Raw genomic sequence first — 22,888 nt, forward strand, 5'->3', positions numbered from 1 at the left:
TGAAATATACACTCAAAATATTATGTGCTAATTAATGGTTGATTTTAGGAAGGATTGTTAGCAAATCTGTACATGTTTATTTATCATACTAACTTTTAAAAAGCATGATGTAAAATTGTATACATAGTTAAAGCCTAATTATAACAAAATGATAGATGCATATAGAAAAAAATACATTCAAAGTTTAATAAGTATCTGGAAATGAGGGAAGGAAGAAGGTGGATTGTAAGTTATTTCTTTTCCTATGTGTATTTTTTTTTCATATTTTCCAGAGCTTTATGTTTTTACATTACTTTCTTGAAATAAACTTAGGCCCTGTGTGTGCAAATTATAAATATGTAGCTTGATGACGTATGATGTAGTAAGCATGCCTGTGTCACCACTGTTGAAGCCAAGAGACAGAGGTGACCAGAAGTCACTTCCTCTGTCTTCCCTCCCAGTCACTGTCCTTTTCCTCTTCCCAGAAGGGAGCACAGATTAGGTTGCATGTGTTTTAGTGTAAATGGAGTCATATGGTAAGTGTTCTTTTGCGCCTCGCTTCTTTCACTAAACTCTGCGAGACTCGCCCGTGGTCTTGCGTGTAGTGACAGTCCTTCGCTTTCGCTGTCATGCGGGACCGTGATGTGAATGTGCTGTTCCTTGATTCTGCTGTGGTAGAGATTTAGGTCGTTCTTGGTTTTATGCAGATAACTCTCCTATAAACATTTTTGTTCACTTTCTTTGGTACTTGTGTACATGTATTTCTATTATTTATATACTTAGTAATGGGATTTCTGGGCCCTATAATGTACATGATAGACTTCCAAATAACTGGACGCACATACACTAAACTTTTATTTATTTTTTATTTATTTTTATTTTACTTTACTGTATTGGTTTTGCCATACATCAACATGAATCCGCCATGAGTGTACACATGTTCCCCATCCTGAACCCCCCCTCCCACCTCCCTCCCTGTACCATCTCTCTGGGTCATCCCAGTGCACCAGCCCCAAGCATCCTATATCCTGCATCGAACCTAGACTGGCGATTCGTTTCTTATATGATATTATACATGTTTCAGTGCCATTTTCCCAAATCATCCCACCCTCTCCCTCTCCCACAGAGTCCAAAAGACTGTTCTATACATCTGTGTCTCTTTTGCTGTCTTGTGTACAGGGTTATCGTTACCATCTTTCTACATTCCATACATATGTGTTAGTATACTGTATTGGTGTTTTTCCTTCTGGCTTACTTCACTCTGTATAATCGGCTCCAGTTTCATGCACCTCATTAGAACTGATTCAAATGTATTCTTTTTAATGGCTGAATAATACTCCATTGTGTATATGTACCACAGCTTTCTTATCCATTCATCTGCTGATGGATATCTAGGTTGCTTCCATGTCCTGGCTATTATAAACAGTGCTATGATGAACATTGGGGTACATGTGTCTCTTTCAATTCTTGTTTCCTCGGTGTGTATGCCCTACGGTGGGATTGCTGGGTCATAAGGCAGTTCTATTTGCAGTTTTTAAAGGAATCTCCACACTGTTCTCCATAGTGGCTGTACTAGTTTGCATTCCCACCAACAGTGTAATAGGGTTCCCTTTTCTCCACACCCTCTCCAGCATTTATTGCTTGTAGAGAACAGCTAACACCTATCCTACTCAAACTCTTCCAGAAAATTGCAGAGGAAGGTAAACTTCCAAACTCATTCTATGAGGCCACCATCACCCTAATACCAAAACCTGACAAAGGTGCCACAAAAAAAGAAAACTACAGGCCAATATCACTGATGAACATAGATGCAGAAATCCTTAACAAAATTCTAGCAAACAGAATCCAACAACATATTAAAAAGATCATACACCATGACCAAGTGGGCTTTATCCCAGGGATACAAGGATTCTTCAGTATCCGCAAATCAATCAATGTAATTCACCACATTAACAAATTGAAAAATAAAAGCCATATGATTATCTCAATAGATGCGGAGAAAGCCTTTGACAAAATTCAACATCCATTTATGATAAAAACTCTCCAGAAAGCAGGAATAGAAGGAACATACCTCAACATAATAAAAGCTATATATGACAAACCCACAGCAAACATTATCCTCAATGGTGAAAAATTGAAAGCATTTCCCCTAAAGTGAGGAACAAGACAAGGGTGCCCACTTACACCACTACTATTCAACATAGTTCTGGAAGTTTTGGCCACAGCAATCAGGGCAGAAAAAGAAATAAAAGGAATCCAAATTGGAAAAGAAGAAGTAAAACTCTCACTGTTTGCAGATGACATGATCCTCTACATAGAAAACCCTAAAGACTCCACCAGATAATTACTAGTGGTGTTGGAGAAGACTCTTGAGAGTCCCTTGGACTGCAAGGAGATCCAACCAGTCCATTCTGAAGGAGATCAGCCCTGGGATTTCTTTGGAAGAAATGATGCTAAAGCTGAAACTCCAATACTTTGGCCACCTCATGCGAAGAGTTGACTCATTGGAAAAGACTCTGATGCTGGGAGGGATTGGGGGCTGGAGGAGAAGGGAACGATAGAGGATGAGATGGCTGGATGGCATCACTGACTCGATGGACGTGAGTCTAAGTGAACTTCGGGAGTTGGTGATGGACAGGGAGGCCTGGCGTGCTGCGATTCATGAGGTCGCAGAGTTGGACACGACTGAGCAACTGAACTGAATCAATGAATATAGTAAAGTTTCAGGATATAAAATCAACACACAGAAATCCCTTGCATTCCTGTACACTAATAATGAGAAAGTAGAAAAAGAAATTAAGGAAATAATTCCATTCACCATTGCAATGAAAATAATATAATACTTAGGACTATATCTACCTAAAGAAACTAAAGACCTATATATAGAAAACTATAAAACACTGGTGAAAGAAATCAAAGAGGACACTAACAGATGGAGAAATATACCATGTTCATGGATCGGAAGAATCAATATAGTGAAAATGAGTATACTACCCAAAGCAATCTACAGATTTAATGCAATCCCTATCAAGCTACCAGTGGTATTTTTCATAGAGCTAGAACAAATAATTTCACAATTTGTGTGGAAATAGAAAAGAACCTCGAATAGCCAAAGCAATCTTGAGAAAGAAGAATGGAACTGGAGGAATCCACCTGCCTGACTTCAGGCTCTACTACAAAGCCACAGTCATCAAGACAGTATGGTACTGGCACAAAGACAGAAACATAGATCAATGGAACAAAATAGAAAGCCCAGAGATAAATCCATACACCTATGGACACCTTATCTTCGACAAAGTAGGCAAGAATATACAATGGATTAAAGACAATCTCTTTAAACAAGTGGTGCTGGGAAAACTGGTCAACCACTTGTAAAAGAATGAAACTAGAACACTTTCTAACACCATACACAAAAATAAACTCAAAATGGATTAAAGATCTAAATGTAAGACCATAAACTATAAAACTCCTAGAGGAGAACATAGGCAAAACACTCTCTGACAGAAATCACAGCAGGATCCTCTATGACCCACCTCCCAGAATACTGGAAATACATCCAACTTTTAAAAACAATTCATGAAGAAATATGGGAGGAAGAGGGTGGATTATGGGTGGTTTTTAAGTTTTCATAGGTTGTTCTCCATAATGAACATATATTTCTTAAAAAATAAACCTATAAAAACTCACCATATATTTTATAATACAGTAAAGCTATAAATATATAAAGAGTTAATTTTTCTTTATGTTCTATAAATGTATATAGAAACCATAAACTAGGAAAATATTTCTAACATATGTGACAAATATTTGATATCCTTAGTGTATAAAGATGTACTGTCCATGAAGAATCAGTGAATATCCAGATGAAAAAAAATAAAAGCAAAGGAAACAAAGTTTCTTTCTGATAGATATAAATTTCTGATAAAGTACATATTATTAAACATATTCTCACTTTCAGTGGGTTAATTGAAAACTACACCCAGTATGTAATTTGTGATATGATTTAAAAATTCACAATGGAGACTTTTTGCTTCTGGCCTGGCCTAGTAGCTCTATCACACACATCCTTCTGTAGAAAACAATATAAACTATGAACAAAATTTAAAGAGGACCCCCTGAAGGCCTTGAAGGATAAACAAGAACAGATGGAATTCAAAGGGGAGTCACACGTTGATGTTTGACTGAGGGGAGGCTGCTGCTGCTGCTAAGTCACTTCAGTCATGTCTGATTCTGTGTGACCCCATAGATGGCAGCCCACCAGGCTCCCCAGTCCCTGGGATTCTCCAGGCAAGAACACTGGAGTGGGTTGCCATTTCGTTCTCCAATGCATGAAAGTGAAAAGTGAAAGTGAAGTCGCTCAGTCATGTCCGAATCTTAGTGACCCCATGGACTGCAGCCTACCAGGCTCCTCCGTCCATGGGATTTTCCAGGGAAGAGTACTGGAGTGGGTTGCCATTGCCTTCTCCGGAAGGGAGGCTGAGACTGACCAAAACAAAAACACATTGGTCTTACTGATTTGAAGAATCAAACACAGGGTTTGATATACCTGCAAGCCCTGAAAAGTTTGTGTTTGTACGTTGAGGAGAGGGGAGGAGTATAAATCCCAAGGATTGAGCCAGAGAAGAGGAGCTTCATACTCTGCGCATGAGCTACGGTTAGTCCTGAACTTCATGTGGGGCGCATTCCAAGCAGCTCAGTTAAGGCTAAAAGAACTGAGCCAAAATTCGAGCTCTACTCACTGTACATTGTTGGGGAGACAGGCTTCTGCAGTTTGAGTTCAGTGAAGAAAATTGATTATTTAAAGGAAAAAGGGAAAAAAAAAATCTTGAGAGAGACAGAACAGGATCCACACTTTTTACATGATATCATTCACAGTATTCATGATCAATGTGAAACTATTCAGTGTACACAGAAACAGGAAAATATGACGGACTCAAAAAAAACCAGCAGAGGCGAACTCTAGGATTACTAAAATGTTGGAATTAGCAGACACGGATTTTATCTCAGCTGTTAAAATTGTTTAAGAAGGTAGTGGAAAATATGGTTGCAATGAATAAAAAGAAAATCTTAACAGAATCTGAAACAAGAAAGACCCAAATCAAAATTCTAGAATGGAAGTACCTGGTATAGAAAACCGTAGAATGAAAGTGGCAGAAGGAGAGATGAACACAGCGATAGGTCAGTAGAAACATTCAGTCTTAAGCACAGAGAAAAGAAGATTAAACATGATGAACAGAATCTCAGGGACCTGTAGGAACATAAGGATGATATCCTTTCATAGGAATCGCCTACTTACCAGAATGACTACAGTGAGAACACTGATAGCATTCACTAAACACAGACCTGCCCACTGACGCAGCAGTGGTACCCAGAAGAAATGAAACACCTCTCATCCCTGTACAGTTAATACATGCAGTAGCTCATTCAGATAGCCCCAAACTGAAAACAACCCAGGTAGCTCTCAAAAGGAGAAAGGGTAGACTCTGGAGTACTTATGCAGTGGAGACTGTTCAACAGTAAAATGGAACATACTAGTGTTATGCGCAGTAGCATAGATGAATCTCAAACTGTCATTCTGAATGGAATATAAATATGAGAGTACGCACTCTTTAAAAATATTGTGTACTAGAACAGGCAGCATTTGTATGCTGTTCTGGAACAAGTCCCACTAATCTAAATGATGAATAGCCAGTTTAAAAAATGAGCAAAGGACACAAAATTTCTTTCCAATTAATCACATATAAATTTCCGATAAAGTGCATATTCAGTTCAGTCGCTCAGTCGTGTCCAACTCTTTGCGACCCCATGGACTGCAGCATGCCAGGCTTCCCTGTCCATCACTAACTCCCGGAGCTTACTCAAACTCATGTCCATCGAGTTGGTGTTGCCATCCAGCCATCTCATCCTCTGTCATCCCCTTCTCCTTCCGCCTTCAATCTTTCCCAGCATCAGGGGCTTTTCCAGTCAGTCAGTTCTTCACATCAGGTGGCCAAAGTATTGGAGTTTCAGGTTCAGCATCAATGCTTCCAATGAATATTGAGGACTGATTTCCTTTAGGATGGCCTGGTTTGGTCTCCTTGCAGTCCAAGGGACTCTCAAGAGTCTTTTCCAACACCACAGTTCAAAAGCATCAATTCTTCGGCACTCAGCTTTCTTAATAGTCTAACTCTCACATCTGTACATGACTACAGGAAAAACTGTAGCTTTGACTAGATGGACCTTTGTCAGCAAAGTAATGTCTCTACTTTTTAATATGCTATCTATGTTGGTCATAGCTTTTCTTCCAAGGAGCAAGCATTTTTTAATTTCGTGGCTGCAGTCACCATCTGCAGTGATTTTGGAGCCCCCCAAAATAAAGTCTATCACTGTTTCCTTTGTTTCCTCATCTATTTGCCATGAAGTGATGGGACCAGATGCCGTGATCTTCGTTTTCTAAATGTTGAGTTTTAAGCCAACTTTTTACTCTCCTTTTTCACTTCCATCAACAAGCTCTTTAGTTCTTCTTTGCTTTTTGCCATAAGGGTGGTGTCATCTGCATCTATTTGAGATTATTGTTATTTCTCCCGGTAATCTTGATTCCAGCTTGTGCTTCATCCAGCCTGGCATTTTGCATTATGTAGCCTGCATATAAGTTAAATAAGCAGGGTGACAATATACAGCCTTGATGTACTCCTTTCCCGATTTGGAACCATTCTGTTGTTCCATGTCTGGTTATAACTGTTGCTTCTTGGCCTGCATACAGATTTCTCAGAGGGCAGATAAGGTGGTCTGGTGTTCCCATCTCTTGAAGAATTTTCCACAGATTGTTGTGATTCACACAGTAAAAGGCTTTGGTGTAGTCAATAAAGCAGAAGTAGATGTTTTTCTGGAACTCTCTTGCTTTTTTAATGATCCAGTAGATGTTGGCAATTTGATCTCTGGTTCCTCCTTTTCTAAATCCAGCTTGAACATCTGGAAGTACTGTTGAAGTCTTGCTTGGAGAATTTTGAGCATTACTTTGCTAGCATGTGAGATGAGTGCATTTGTGCAGTAGTTTGAACATTCTTTGGCATTGCCTTTCTTTGGAATTGGAATGAAAACTGACCTTGTCCAGTCCTGTGGCCACTGTTGAGTTTTCCAAATTAGCTGGTATATTGAGTGCAGCACTTTCTCAGCATCATCTTCCAGGATTTGAAATAGCTCGACTGGAATTCCATCACCTCCACTAGCTTTGTTCATAGTGATGCTTTCTAAGGCCCATTTGACTTCGGACTCCAGGATGTCTGGCTCTAGGTGAGTGATCACACCATCATGATTATCTGGGTCATGAAGATCTTTTTTGTATAGTTCTTCTGTGTATTTTTGCCACCTTTTCTTCATATCTTCTGCTTCTGTTAGGTCCATACCATTTCTGTCCTTTATTTTGTCCTTTTATACTAATAGCTGAGAAAAGAGAAGCTAAAGGCAAAGGAGATAGCAAAAGATATACCCATTTGAATGCAGAGTTCCAAAGAATAGCAGGGGGAGAGGGATAAGAAAGCCTTCCTCAGTGATCAGTGCAAAGAAATAGAGGAAAACAATGGAATGCTAAAGACTAGAGATCTCTTCAAGAAAATTAGAGATACCAAGGGAAAACTTCATGCAAAGACAGGTACAGTAAAGTACATATTATTAACCATATTATTAAGTATGCTCTCACTTTGAGTATGTTAATTGCAAACCACACCCAGTATGTAACTAATAAATTTGATATGACTTCAAATTCATAACACAGACCTAACTGCTAGGGGACAGGTTCTGATTAGCAAGGGACATTAAAGCAACATTCTGGAGTGATTTTTAATGTTTTGTGCTTTGATTTGTATTGCACAGGTGTGTGCTTTTGTTGAGTACTGTATTTAAGATTTACTTATTTCACTATATATACATGTCATCTACTAAGAAAAATATAGAACTCTGATCATGCTCATCATGAAGTATGTGGTAAGAAAATGTATATGAGATAGAACGTCGGTGAGGCTTTGGAGAAGCAGTTTCTACACTGCTGACTTAGAATATAGATCAGCATGATGTCAGCAAAAGAGTTGGTAAATATTTTTAAAAAATTAACAAAGATTCCTAAATATGGCTTCTCCACGTGTGTGAAAGCAATGATCAGAGATGTGCCATAGCGTTGGGTGTAATATGAAAGTCTGTCAAAAAGTTTGATGTCAAGAGTTGATTGGTTATAAAGATTATGTTATCAGAAGTGATGATATACATATTGTGATCTTGTGATCGTAATGATTCATTTTCGATATGAGAGATTGGCATACTATGTAATTTTCATCCAAGGTTGCTGGTCTACAGTGGTCAGCTCCTGCCCTGTGCCTGTCTCTCTCACTGGAGCACAGCCGTGCCCATTTTCTTAGGTATTACCTGTGGCCCCTGTCACGCTGCTGTAGTAGATTGGAGTAGTTGCAGCAGAGACAGTACTGCTCACAGAGCCTAAAATATTTACCATAAACTTCTTTGCTGAAAAAATTTCCTGATCCCTTGTTTGCGTGCATGCATGCAATTGTGTCCAGCTCTCTTTGACCTCAGGGACTGTAGCCCGCTAGGCTCCTCTGTCCATGGGATCATCCTCAGCAAGAACAGTGGAGTGGGTTGCCATTTGCTGCTCCAGGAGAGTCTTCCCAACCCAGGGACTGAACCTGCATCTCCTGCACTGAGAGATGGATTCTTTACCACTGTGTCACCTTGGAAGTACAATCCCTAGTTTTATTAGATAAAATTTTAAAAAATATAGAAGGCCTGGCCAAAAGTAACTAATTAATAAGCACAACACTGCGTGCATAAGTGTGACTGAGACCAAGTTGGTCTTTATCCTTACAGAGGTTAAGTATGGAAGGTGGGAGTTAGAAAATAAATGCTTAAACCGAAGTTATGACTAATGGTATGGAGAGAGAGAGCTGTGAAGACATGTTAACAGAAGTTGTTTCTAAGTATTGGGCATATTGGTGATTTTTAAAATTTGTCCTTTTTCAGAGTTTTCTAGGTTTCTGTTAATTTGTCAATTATTTTTGTTTGGAGGGAAGTAAAGAAGATTGAGTCGATAACCAGACATTTGCTGCTTCAGAAATTTTTTAAACTTCAAGAAAATATTGCTCCTGATTTAAAGAATTTTAACAGCAATCTTATTAAATATTTGTTGAGTGCCTGTCACTTGGGCAGCATAGTGAGACGTGCTGAAGAGACTGGAAGTGAGACTTGCCTTAAGGACCTCTAGCCTGGCTGAGTGGCGGCCCAGGCACATGTGGAATAGAATTCTGCAGTTACAGTTTACAGTGAAATTGTGTGGATTAGTTTGGAAAAGCCCACGAGTCCTGCTGTAGTCGGGGGAGCCTCAGTGAAGAGTGTGGCCTGGCACTGGCCCCGGAGTCACAGCTCCGGACTTGGGTGGGGCAGGACTTGGGTGGGGCAGGCCGGCTGGAAAGGCCCCTCAGGCCCCATACTCAGGACTGAGGCAGGGAGCTGAGAAAGGCCTGGTGTGTCCCTGAAACAGTAAGGAGACTGACCTTGGGAGAGCAGGGGTGCTCTGGGGAGGCTGATGGTAGATCAGAAGTGGGAATCGAGCCGAGCCTGACTTTGTAGCACCTTCAACACCTCAGGCAGAAGTGTAGACTTGGGTTCTAGTAAGAAATCAGAAGCATCCAAAGTGGCTCCTCCCCCTTCCATTGTCTTCCTCTCTCCCTTCCCAGGAGACTTTATCCAACGAGAAGTAGAGGACTAATTCTGCAACAGAATGCAAGACAAGCTGACAGGCTTCTAAAGTTTGACTTTCTTTATTCTTTTGCAGCAAGAAGCTGTTTTTCATTCAAGTGACCATAGTGTGTGTTGCCAGAGCCTGGGGTCACCCCTGGGCCGCCCTGTTGCCCATCTGCGGTGGCAGGACCCCTTTTTGGTGTGTGTGAGGGGGGCGTTACTACGGCACAGGCTTCTGCACAGTCTCTTCCTCCTTCAGGTGTCCTTAAACTTGTATTATTCCTTATCTCTTCTAGAGAAATCGAGTCATCACATTTGTCAGATTTTAACATCTAATATTTTTAAGTCCCCAGAGCTAAAGAAAAACCTTCTGTGGCCTAAGAATGGCTAAATAGCTAAAGAGTTTATCCTTTTATTGAGTAGCAATTGACTTCTACTTACGTAATCCGAAAATTCATATTGCCACATTGCCAGTCTGCGTTTTTGTGTGTGTGTGTGTAATCAACATCCAGTTTTATTCTGTACTGGAATATCATATACAAGTCCTTACTTTCAAAATGCATAAGTGCATAGTCTGTTTATATTGAGCTTTTTAATCCCGTTGACTCTGCATCATAACCTTATAACTGGTTTTAGTGATGACCAGACTCAAAACACAGCACCAGTTTAACCCTGAATTTATGGTGTTAGACACCTTTCCTACTTTCCGTGTTAACTGTGAATGTCTGGGTGCTCTGTGGCTGTAGCTGTTCTTAGTCTTCATGTGTCACATTTCCTGAACCTTAATTCCCTTTGATTCCATCATGGAGGCTCAGCCCCAAATTATGTAGACAAGCCTTCCGCTTCTTTTCCAGAGTCTCAAAGATTCTTGGTAAACTCCTCTTAGGAAATGATAAATCCAAGTATTTTTTCGCAGTCTTCATTCTCAACCCCATTTTATCCTGTAGCTTGCACGATTACCCCTCTCCCTCTTTCCCGTTAGGAAAATCGCTCCCCTCGTGGCACGCAAACTTCCCCTTCCACGGTGGCCTTTCCTCTGTGTTCCATCAGCACGATCTTTGATTTGTCAGATTTCAGATCTTGACTCTGATCTCCGTGAGCAGAGATTGATTTGTGGTCGTCTTAGATCTCTGAGTTCACAGGATGATGTCATGTGAGTGATTAGCTTACAGTTTTAGGGAGGACATTAGCTCTGACATGAAGCTGTGGTCCTTACCCAGCCTGTGCCTGGCTGCTTGGTCCTCCCCACCCTGGTGGTGCTCCCCGTGCACAGAGATGCGGAGACACCCTCGATGCCCTGTTCGAGAGGAAGGCCCTGCATCACGACATGTTTACACTCAAAAACTGTCTACAGATGGAATTACAGTGTTGTTCTAGTTAGCGAGTATGTATTATAGAGTATATATACAAGCATGAGAATTGGTCCTTTAAAAATCTTAATTTGGATTAAAGAACATACACATACGTGACTGATTGAGTTACTGCTCTAATCCTGCATATCAGCCAGGGAAATTCTCAGCTCACTTTTGTTATGCTGCTGCTGCTGCTGCTGCTGCTGCTGCTGCTGCTGCTGCTGCTGCTGCTGCTGCTGCTCCTAAGTCGCTTCAGTCGTGTCCAACTCTGTGCGACCCCATAGACGGCAGCCCACCAGGCTCCCCCATCCCTGGGATTCTCCAGGCAAGAACACTGGAGTGGGTTGCCATTTCCTTCTCCAGTGCATGAAAGTGAAAAGTCAAAGTGAAGTCGTGTCTGACTCTTAGCGGCCCCGTGGACTGCAGCCCACCAGGCTCCTCCGTCCACGGGATTTTCCAGGCAAGAGTGCTGTTTGCTATGTTACTCTCATCATGTGTGTATATTAGACTCACATATGCCCCGTTTTTGTGTTTCACCAAAAAAAAGGCTGAGTCAAAGATACCACTGTTAAGTGTATAGGTTAGTGTCCTTGATAGCTAATACACTTTTCACATTGGTATACAATAACTCTTTTTTTCCGTGCCAGTATCTTGAGTGGGCCTGTTTGAATATCAAGACTTCTGCCTCACTGATGCAGACTCAGCTGAGATGGGCAGGCAGGAAACCCCTTGATGCTTTTGATCTTGAAGGAGCATTGGTTTCCCTGTAGTGGGCTATGCGGGACCTTTTTAGGGCTGTCACTGCTCTGGATTCTTCACCTTTCTTCCCTGTACATTTTAACATACCATCTAATGAATGTGAAGTTATGCAGAGCATTTATATTAAACAGACTTGTTAAGTATGTCTTTCCTATCTGCTGCATGGTTCCTGCTGAGAGTGTTAATATTCAAATATCCATCTATGATGTCAGTTATTCAGGAAGATGCCTAATAAGAATACACCATATTCTTCATCTTCGAATTAGCACTGTTCAAGAATATATTCCATAATGATATTTTTCAGCAGTGGAATAGCTCCATGTTCTTCTGTTTCCTTTTTGTTTTAAAGGAAAAGTTCCAAGATTTAAGGAAACAGGTCATGGCGTCTATAAACTGGTTGGGAACTGAAGTATATTATGAAATAAAAAATGAAGCTGAGTTGCCCTCTAGGGGTTCAGTTTTAACACAGCACATGTGGAAACAAGGTAATGAGATCTTGTAGGGTGGGAAGCTCTGTTCATTTTCTGTGGAGTGTGACCAGTCAAAGCAAGCTGACTTTGTAATTAAAAATGAGAACATCCCAATTTTGTAACCTACAGGCAGTTTAATTGAACCTCCTTTTTGGGATTTCTTGGTTGGTTTTACAGCTAGAGCATGTGTGCCAGAATAATCCAACCATCAACGTGTTTTCAAGAATCTGACCCACGAATTCTTTTCTGATGCTTCTCTGTGACCTCAGTGTCGCCTCACTAGCTTGCCAGTCAGCTGCCTCCCCTCTGCTGCTCAAGCCAGCAGAGACCTCAGCGAAGCCGGCTCCTCGTTTCTCTCAGAGCTCTCAGGCTGCGGTGGTGGGCTTCCCAGTGGCGTCTGTGTGGACTGGGTCTTCTGGCCTGGATGGGGTCCAGCTTGGCATCAGTGAAGGCCGAGTTGTTCTCTTCAGACTCTGTCTCTGACACAAAGCGCTCTACCTCGTAATCATAGAATCGGGCTCTTTACCATTCAGTCACCAAGTCACGTCCAGCTCTTCTGTGACCCCACAGACTGTAGCCCACCTGGCTCCTTTGTCCATGGATTCTTCAGGCAAGTGTACTGGAGTGGTTGCCGTTCCCTTCTCTGGGGGATCTTCCTGATCCAGGATCGAACCCACATCTCCTGCATGTCTCCTACGTTGCAGGCAGATTCTTACTGCCGAGCTGCAAGGGAAGTCCCTTACTGTTTAGTAAGAGGGAGCAATTTGTTCCCCATTACTGAAAATGTTAACTGAACTTGGGCTTGAAAGTGAAAGTCGCTCAGTCGTGTCTGACTCTTTGTGACTCCATGGACTGTAGCCTGCCAGGCTCCTCTGTCCGTGGAATCCTCCAGGCCAAAATACTGGAGTGTGTAGCTGTTCCCTTTTCCATGGGATCTTCCCAACTCAGGTATCGAACCCAGGTCTCCTGCATCACACGTGGATTATTTACCTCTGAGCCACTAGGGAAGCCCAGAAATACTGGAGTGGTAGCCTATCCCTTCTCCAGCAGATCGTCCTGACCCAGAAATCGAACTGATGTCTTGTGCATTGCAAGAGGATTTTTTACCAACTGAGCTACCAGCACTTGAGTAAATGGCAAATATGGGGTTTGTGTGCAGATATTTAAATGTTTTGTGTGTTTCAGCACATTTCTATATCAAATGTAAAAATTCAGATGGTTATTGACATATTTTTAATAGATTAGTATGTAGTGTATGTATGTGTATATGTTTTAATAATGCTGTTTGTTATTTCCTTTGAGGGGTGCTATAAAACTTTACTCCTTTTAATATATATTTTCATTTCTGGAGTTGTATTGAGCTTTTCCATTCTTTTTCTCATGGTTATGGAAAAACCTTGATTATTAATTGTCAGAACCTGTTTTTTATCATTAGTTTGTACTTTTAAAATTCAGGTTTTACTTAAGCACTTTAATACCTGAAACTCATTGGATTTTGATATATATGGTGTAGATTTGTGCTGTCTAGCTTGGTAGTCACTAGTCACAGAAGCGACTTCATTCTTCTTAGCACTATCCAAACTTGCAGTACTCACTGGCTCCATGTGGCCTGTGGCTGCCATATTGGATAATCCAGTCACTAATCATCTCTGCCACTGCAGAAAGCTTTTTTGGACAGCAGTGGTGTAGATATACGAATCATCCTTGTCAGTGTATTTTTAAAAACATCTTAATACTGGTAGTTTCCTGTGTAAAATGAATTGAAATTTGTAGACATTATATGCCTTTGTATTTTCTTCTCTTTTAGCAAAAGAATATTTTGGAAATAACTGTGATTGAAACTCATCACATATGGAATAGTTTTACATATCTATATATTTAAAGATCAGCCTATATTTCTGATTAGAAGCTAAATGATATCAACTGTTATAGTAAAAAGTATATATTTTTGAAATGTGTAAATATATCTCCTTTATCTCCATCTTGTGGTGGAAATATATGTAAATCCTGTTGTTAAGAATGTTGTTAAATGATGTTCATTTACATTGACTTTCTCTGCTCTTTCCCATTACTGTAAATGAAGTGTTTTTTAACAAAATTTTGGGTCTTATTCCAGGAGCCAACTAAAAATAATTTTAGATTTTATAATCACTATAAAGGGGGAAATATAGAACTACAAGCCATTTGAGTATGTTGGAATATTAAAACAAGGAATGCAAACATTTCAGTCATGCTTGAGAGAAAAACACATCTGACAGCTTTAGCTTCTTACTTGGAGATACAGTTTGTTGTCGTTAAAGAGGATTATGGTAAATATGTTTCTGTGATAAATCTATGAAGTTTCATAAATTGTCTCTTGCTGACACAATTTTTTTAGTAAATAATTTTTAGTTTTTAGTTTCTAGTGTTTGAATGTACTCGCCTTTTTGAAGATAACTTCAAAAAGTTATAAAGTTATTTTTGGAAGTAAATTTTAAAATGGGCATTAAAATAATTTGTAAACTATCGCATTCTACATAAAGGCATAAAATTATCTTCTTAAATTCTAATATGTAATATCAAAGATTTAAGAACATACTTCAAATCAGATTTATTAGAATCAGATTTATTTAAAATTTTAAAAATTAAAATACTTTTTAAAAACTTTCTTAAAGATTTTTAACAGATTGTATTTAACTTAATATTTTGGTTTTTATAATCTTTTAGCTTGGTAAGTTTTTTTTAGTTGACTAATATAATTTACAAAGTAGTATTAATTTAGAGTTTAGTTTTTATATGGAAAAGTCTATGAATGCTGTAGGAATTCTGAAATAATATTTTAGTTACATTCCAAGAGCTTAGGGAGAATTTTATGCAGCAGATAGACTTTTTAGCTAGGTTAGATTTAGATTAACTTTTTAAAAACGTATCCATTTATGATATCAATAATTAGGGAAGAAATAGCCTAAAAATGGGCAACATCTCAATTACCTATTTAGAAGATATCCTGAGTAGGAGTTAGAACATGAAAGCTGTATATAATGTAAGTTATCTGTGGGACAGTGAAGAGAAATCAGCCTAAAAATAAGCCTAATTATAAGACTAGTTTAGGACCCTGTTTTGGTGCTTCTTGAAAGCCTAGCAAAAAAAGCCTAGACCTAATATAATAGAAAACAGAGATTTCCCTGCAGCTAAGTTTTATTTAGGGAAATTCTGGGATCTTAGAAGTTTGCATTAGATGGATGTTTTGAGGTTACTGGTCCCAGTTCAGGAATCTTTCCAACTATATATGAGAGCTTCCATTTTTGATACCTCTGCCCCAGTTCAGACTTTGATTATTTACGCCCTCCTATATCTGATTGTTAGTCTTTTAGAAAACACCATTCTTGAAATAAAAATTATAAATACTATATTAAACTATAAAATTAATATAATTATATAAAATTATGAGTTATATAAATTTATATAAGAAATATAGAAAATATGAAATCCCTTCCACAAAATTATCCTGAATGTCAACATTCACACATACAGATCTCTCTCTGTGATTAAGGTATTACTTAAAATACATCATATTTTAAAACTGAATTTAGTAAACCAGAACTAAACTAAACTGAAAGATTTGCTGACTTTCAGGTAAAATATTTTGATTAAAAACTGTATTACTTCTAAGTTTGCCTCAAATCTTAAGGTTATATAAAAGCCATTAACAAACTTGAGCCATTGGGTCTTTTTTAATTTCGTGATCTAGTTTGGCACAGTATTGAAATGTTACACTCCCCCTGCATCCTGTCTCTTTGGGTCCTAGTCTTCGTCAGTTGTATTTTCACATGGTCACAGTGTATAATACTTCTTTTCTGTAACTGAAAAGTTCAGTGCTCACCACATCTCCTCATTCCGTTTCTTGGTTTCTGTTCATGGGCTAGATTTCATTGTCACGTAGCTTATTTGAGAGGAATCTTTGGATCCTAGAGTCCTTACTGTCCGTCATGTTTGGAAGTGACCGCTTGTTGCCTTACGTGAGATAGAGGGTGGGTATAAATGATGGTGTTCTTTTCCTCAGAACTTGGGGCGTGTTGCATTCGTGATGCGTGACCCTGGATGTTGCTGTGGGAAGGCAGAGGCCATCCTGACTTCCATCCCCTCCTCACCTCGCACCCAGCTTGCGCAGATGATCTGATTTTTCTGCTTGGATAGTAGAAACATTCTTCCTTTATCTCTGCATTTGGCATCTTGGGTGTTGATTAGTCTGTATCAGTTCTTTCTATACCGTGTCCATTAATTTGTAGATTCAATTCTTCATCTCAGAAAACGTTTCTTAAATTGTCATTGAAAATGTCTTTTTTCTTTGCCTTTTTTGAATCCTCTGCTCAAAGATGCCAGTCGTCCTGGGAACTTGGACATGGGATTAACTCTTGGTGTCATTTTGGCTGCGTCACAAATCCCCCAAACAGAGTGGTCCCCCAGCAGCGCACACTGGCCGTCTCACAGTGTCTGCGGGTCAGCACTGCACACGGCTGCCTCAGCCTCTCACGGGTGGCAGGGGTCTCAGCTCACCTGCAGCCTCGACTCGCGGTGGGGGGGGGCGCGGTCTGCCAACAGCGCCCCAGCTGCTCGCCGCCTTCCTGGTCGCGGGAGCCGCTTCCACGGGCGGTTTTCCTCAAAGCACGCGAGCTGGGAAGGCAGCTGTGTGTGCAGAGGGGAGAAGTCGTGATCCTTTCTCAGGGTGCGCCCTCTACCCGGAAGACGGTGGCTGGTTCAGGCTGCCCTCCAGGCCTGGGCCCCAGGGGGCTGGCATCTGCCAGGCCTCCTTAGAACCTGCCTCCTACAGTAACTGCCCGCCACGCCTTGGCCTTCTCTACCCCTGTGTGACCTTTTTGTTTTCCTCTGAATTTACCATGATTATCCAAGTCATTTCTATTAAAATCCCCCACTTGAATTTTAGCTGTGTCTACTCTGTTATTTATTAGCACTATAATGAATTTGTCTTGGTCTTCAGTTTATATTTTTATCTCCTCCTTCATCTCACTCTGTTTTATCAGCCATTCCTCGAAGTCTGGCTTTCTTGAGCTTAGGTTTTTGTGAAGTTCCTATGTAGTTTGACATCCGAGGTGAATCTTCTTTTCCTTCGGGCGAGTCTGCAGAGTTGCCCTGCTGCTTCTCTGAGAAGCTGTGGGTTGATGCTAGCACTCTCGCCACCTTTTTCTGACGTCTCTCGTCCCTTGTGGGGGCCTGGAGGCAGGCCGGGCAGTACCTTGTTCCCGTCTGATAGCTTTCAGGGCCGCGTCCTCTTTCCTGTGGGGTGGCCTTTGGGGGCCACTCTGTTAAGTTTGGAGCTTGGGTGGGGAGCAGCAGCCCTGGGGGTCTTCTTCCCCTGTTGGGTCCTCTGCAGGGGCTGGAGGCTTTTGTTCTAGATGCTCTATTTTGCTTTTGCTTTTTCCTGACGATTTCTGTGTGTGCCTTGTCTGCTTCTCTTGAGGTTAAGGGGCTGGCAGTGGAGATTCCAGGACTTTCTCAGCTCTTTCTCTGTGAAGCAAGAATGGGATCTGAGCTTCGTTTTGCCAGAACCTTCTCTTTCTTTCCTTACTGCTCCTTTGTAAAGTGTGTAAGACCAGAGATACACCTTTTTCTTGTATTGTGAGAGCTAGCCAATGTTTCCTTTTCTTAAACTCCTTTTCGTTTATTTTTCTGAACAAGCAGAGCAGGAGTTCATACTCCTCCTGGTTGAGAACTCCTGGAAGGCAGCAGAGGCAGAATGCACTCACCCAGGGAACAGGTGTTGCTACAGACCAGCTCTCTGGCCTCTTGAGTGAGTTCTCTCAGCACCTTTCTCCTTCCTGTAGATTCAAGAGGTAGATTTAGAGACTTCACGTGAGCTTGAAATATCCTGCCATTTTTACCCAGGACCGTCCTCAGTATCTGTTGCTTGAATTGTTTTCTTAGTCTGTAGACTGGCTTTCCCTGTCTGGAAGATTTCCTTTCCTTCCCCTTTCCTAACTTCACCCTGCGTGTAACTGCTCGGTAGAGCTTGCTGAGGTGCACAGTCTGGTCCATGTCGTTCCCGCTGCCTCTAGGGTCCAGGCTATACTCTTAGGTTCAGCATCTTCCAGGATGTCCCTTGAACTTCCCAGGTGGCTCTAGTGGTAAGGAACCCGTCTGCCAGTGCAGGAGATGTAAGAGATGTGGGTTCGATCCCTGAGTTGGGGAGATCTCCTGGAGGAGGAAATGCAACCCACTCCAGTATTCTTGCCTGGAGTGTCCCATGGATAGAAGAGCCTGGCGGGCTACAGTCCATGGGGTCACAAAGAGTCAGACATGACTGAAGTGACTTAACACACGCAAGGTGTCACTTTACTCTGCCTTGCTAGTCACAGTCTGTCTCTCTTTCTTGAGCTTCAGCTCTGGCTAAATTAAACGTTTTCAGTTTCCCATTGGTTTCCCCAGTGGCTCAGTGTTGAGGAATCCATCTGCAGTGCGGGAGATACAGGAGATATGGGTTCAGTCTCTGTGTCTGGAAGATTCACTGGAGGACGGCATGGCAACCCGCTCCAGTCCTCTTGCCTGGGGAATCCCATGGACAGCGGAGCCTGGCAGGCTACGTCCCAAGGGTTGCAAAGAGTCAGACGCCTGAGACGACTGAGCATGCATACCCCAGGTGGGTTTCCAGGATGTAGCTAGACCATAACATGGCTTGTGCATCGCTTGTGGTTTCTGACATCCAGGTTCCTGCTCCCTTTCTCTAGGAACGCGATGATTTGTCCAGAACCGTCTCAGACAAGAGCACAGAGAGACCGTGAGCTGCCGCTGCGATCGTGACACTGACGTCCTGTTGTTTTTTATATTATCAGAGCATATTGACTTTATAGTCAGTCTCTTCTAAAGGTTTTTTTTTTTAATGTAATAAATGCAGAAATTTGCATTTATTCCTGAGAATTTCACCTTTAATCAAAGGAGACTTTAGCAGGACTTGGTGATTGAAGAGGTCACTGAGGAGAAGCATGATGATGCCAGGGAAAGTTTGGTTTTAGATGATTTGCTAGAAGCAGAGAACCTGGATGCCTTAGGTCTGAGGTCAGTGGTTGTGAGAGATCCCGGAAGATACCCGGCGTTCAGCAGAAGGTTTTCAGTCTCAGGTTTCTAATTACATTACAGCAAAACATACATGTTTTCAAAGTATTCTTATTTTTTTAATATATATTTTTAGATTTTTTTTAATGTGGACCTTTTTTAAAGTCTTTATTGAATTTGTCACAATATTTCTTCTGTTGTTTGTGTTTTGTGTTTTTTTGGCTATGAGACATGTGGGATCTTAGCTGACCAGGAAGCAAACCCATACCCTCTAAATTGGAAGGTGGAGTCTTAACCATGGGACTGCCAGGGAAGTCCCCAAAGTATTTTTTTTAACTTAAAATCTTGTTTTGAGTTCTGTAAAGTCCTTGTTCATTTTCTTCCTAAGACCTTCCTAAGATATTTTACTGTGTGATTAAATTAGAACTGTATTGATTTCAAATAAAGGAAGAGGATAATTATTTTTTTAAGAACTTATTTTGATAAGGGGTTAAAGTATGTGTATACAAAAGTACTTATTGCCACAGTTTTTAATAGCGAAGATTGTAAGCAATCTAAGTGTCCAGACATATGCCCATATGTCTGTATAAGTAGATTAAATAAATGTTTTTATATCTAAAATAACAAAATAATTCCAATTTTCATGAAATGAAATAAAATATTGTTGCCGACATCTTTTTTTAAAAATGGGCTAAAATGTAAGGTTATTATTTTTTTAAACCTTCATGATAGGCATGCACAGTGAGAAAGGGCTGCTCCAGAGCCCTCTGTTTACCATAACATGATGTATGCCTGGAGTGGTTCCTGTCTGTGGGGTAGTTACATAAATGAATTCCATCAACAAAGTTATAGAACTGGCACTACAATTTTGAGAGCCTCATCAAGTATTCCAGTTCCAGTTCAGTTGATCAGTCGTGTCTGACTCTTTGCGACCCCATAAATCACAGCACGCCAGGCCTCCTTGTCCATCACCAACTCCTGAAGTTTACTCAAACTCATGTCCATCAAGTTGGTGATGCCATCAACCATCTCATCCTCTGTCATCCCCTTCTGCTCCCACCTTCAATCTTTGCCAGCATCAGGGTCTTTTCAAGTGAGTCAGTTCTTCGCATCAGGTGGCCAAAGTATTAGAGTTTTCAGCTTGAGCATCAGTCCTTCCAATGAATATTCAGGATTGATTTCCTTTAGAATTGATTGGTTTGATCTCCTTGCAGTCCAAGGGAGTCTCCCGAGTCTTCTCCATACCACAGTTCAAAAGCATCAGTTCTTCGGTGCTCAGCTTGCTTTATAGTCCAGCTGTCACATCCATACATGACTACTGGAAAAACCGTAGCTTTGACTAGACAGACCTTTGTCAGCAAAGTAATGTCTCTGTTTTTTAATATGCTGTCTATGTTGGTCATAGCTTTTCTTCCAAGTGGCAAGCTTCTTTTAATTTCATGGCTGCAGTCACCATCTGCAGTGATTTTGGAGCCCCCAAAAATAAAGTCTGTCACTATTCTCATTGTTTCCCCATCTATTTGACATGAAGCGGTGGGACCAGATGCCATGATCTTCGTTTTCTAAATGTTGAGTTTTAAGCCAAGTTTTTCACTCTCCTCTTTTACTTTCATCCAGAGGCTCTTCAGTTTTTCTTTGCTTTCTGCCATAAGGGTGGTGTTATCTGCATAGCTGAGGTGATTGATATTTCTCCTGTCAATCTTGATTCCAGCTTGTGCTTCATCCAGTCTAGCGTTTCTCATGATGTGCTCTGCATAGAAATTAAATAAGCAGGGTGACAATATACAGCCTTGACGTACTCCTTTCCCAATTTGGAACCAGTCTGTTGTTCCGTGTCCAATTCTAATTGTTGCTTCTTGACCTGCATACAGATTTCTCAGGAGGCAGGTCAGGTAGTCAGTCTAGTATTCCCATCAAAAAGTAAAAATTACATTAAAAAAGAAAAAGAAACTAAAGTATTTATATTATGCTGCCATTGTGTATACAAATAATATTATTGATTCCTTACTTTAAGTTTTCCCTCCAGATTCTCAGCAGGTCCGACCTCAGCAGCCCTGCAAAAAATAGGACCCACTGCATCTACCCTCCCGTAATCCCCTTACCTCTCTCTGCTTTTTTCTTATAATTGTGCCCACGTTCTGACCCACCTTACAATATTGTATTTCTTGTCTGGTTCTTTTGAGGACAGGGAGCCTGGTTTGTTTTACTGTCTTATTCCAAGTGCCTAGAGTAGGTACATATAGAAATGTTAGGTATTTAACAGAAGGATAAAGTTGGAATATATTGTTTCAGTTGTTTTCCTACTGTTGTGGAGGATAAGAATGAGCATGTACTAGGCCAGTGGCTTTCAAAATTTTTTTTCACCAGGCTGAACGTAAGAAATATACTTTAAAGTCAACCTAGTGTCTACATAAATAAATAGGCACTTTTGTATGTATGTATGTGTTTATATGGATGAAGTGCATGATATCTGCTATTTCCTCTTCTCTTTCATTTTAAAAAACAGGTGTTATTTGCCATCTGGTAAATTTTCATGATCCATTAAAGGGTTCAGACTGCAGTTTGTACTGGGCAATAGATAAACCAAGAAACTTTTTTATATAAGTAGTACCTAGTTTTCCCTTTGTTTTATGTGACTGTTTAAAAATGTTTTGTTTTCATCTCAAACTGATCTTTGAGAGTATTTTTCTTGGGTTTCTGCATTAGGTGCTGTTTTGAGAAACTGATTCTTACAAATAACTGGATACATTATTTAGTAAAAATGTACTTAATTTGTAATTTGTGCAGTTCCTCTCAAGTGTGTGTGTTTTTTTAAGTTTGGATTCATTTCTTTTTGAAGGAGGAAGAGAGGCAGTAGTTGGGAGACAGAAATGAAACTGCAGTGGAGTGAAAGGCATCCATTGATTAATTTTGAGATCTGAATCACTCAGTACCAAGTGGATTGGGAACAGATTGTTAGAAATCTGAATTCCTATCTCCCCCAGCTGTTCTAGGATTTAACAGGCCAGGAATTATGCATATATTCAGTTAGCTAGAATGTGACAGATATGCCCCATGAAAAATGTAACGTGGAGACTCCTTTAAATGGTTGATCGATTACGTTTGAAACCATGTAATATTTTACACTAGAACCAGAAGACTCAGGAAATAACTCTGACGTTTAAAAATATGATGATTCTCTAGTTTTAAAGTTTGTACATTTTGAGAAGGCTCTTTTTAGCTTAATGTTAGCAAAGCAGCTGCTGTTTGAATTTACTTTGTAAAACACTGAATTATTCATTTCCATAAACAAAACTTCCTTAGTAATTATTTAGCATTAATTTATTTCTCTTTATTTCAATCAACCCTGTTGACATTCTATTTTAAAATTAAAACTATTCTTTGTGGAGTCTAACGAACATGACTGACAGCTACTTTCTCTGCTTTCTTCTGTTTCCTATGAGAGAAAATTTCCAAATCCTTTTTTATTTTTCTACTTAGAATATTTTATATTTTAATTTAATTTTTATTGTTTATTTTTATTATTTTCATGAAAGTTACTAATAAGGTACAGGTCAG

The 22,888-nt window shown here is 40.2% G+C and overlaps 1 protein-coding gene across 6 annotated transcripts in view; it reads left to right on the forward strand.

Moving 5' to 3' along the window:
* CMC1 (C-X9-C motif containing 1) overlaps positions 1-22,888 on the forward strand; it is an 81,856-nt gene that overhangs the window by 34,745 nt on the left and 24,223 nt on the right. The window contains exon 1 of one of the 6 annotated variants that reach the window (XM_069561219.1): positions 18,890-18,917. The exons of the other annotated variants lie outside the window; for them this stretch is intronic. Coding sequence (XP_069417320.1) covers positions 18,905-18,917 — 13 coding nt within the window. The 5' untranslated portion in view covers positions 18,890-18,904. Of the gene's footprint in view, positions 1-18,889; positions 18,918-22,888 lie in introns of those variants that run through there. 6 annotated transcript variants of the gene reach the window in all.

This window comes from Ovis canadensis, chromosome 19, assembly GCF_042477335.2.
Source record: "Ovis canadensis isolate MfBH-ARS-UI-01 breed Bighorn chromosome 19, ARS-UI_OviCan_v2, whole genome shotgun sequence".
NCBI lineage: Eukaryota > Metazoa > Chordata > Mammalia > Artiodactyla > Bovidae > Ovis > Ovis canadensis.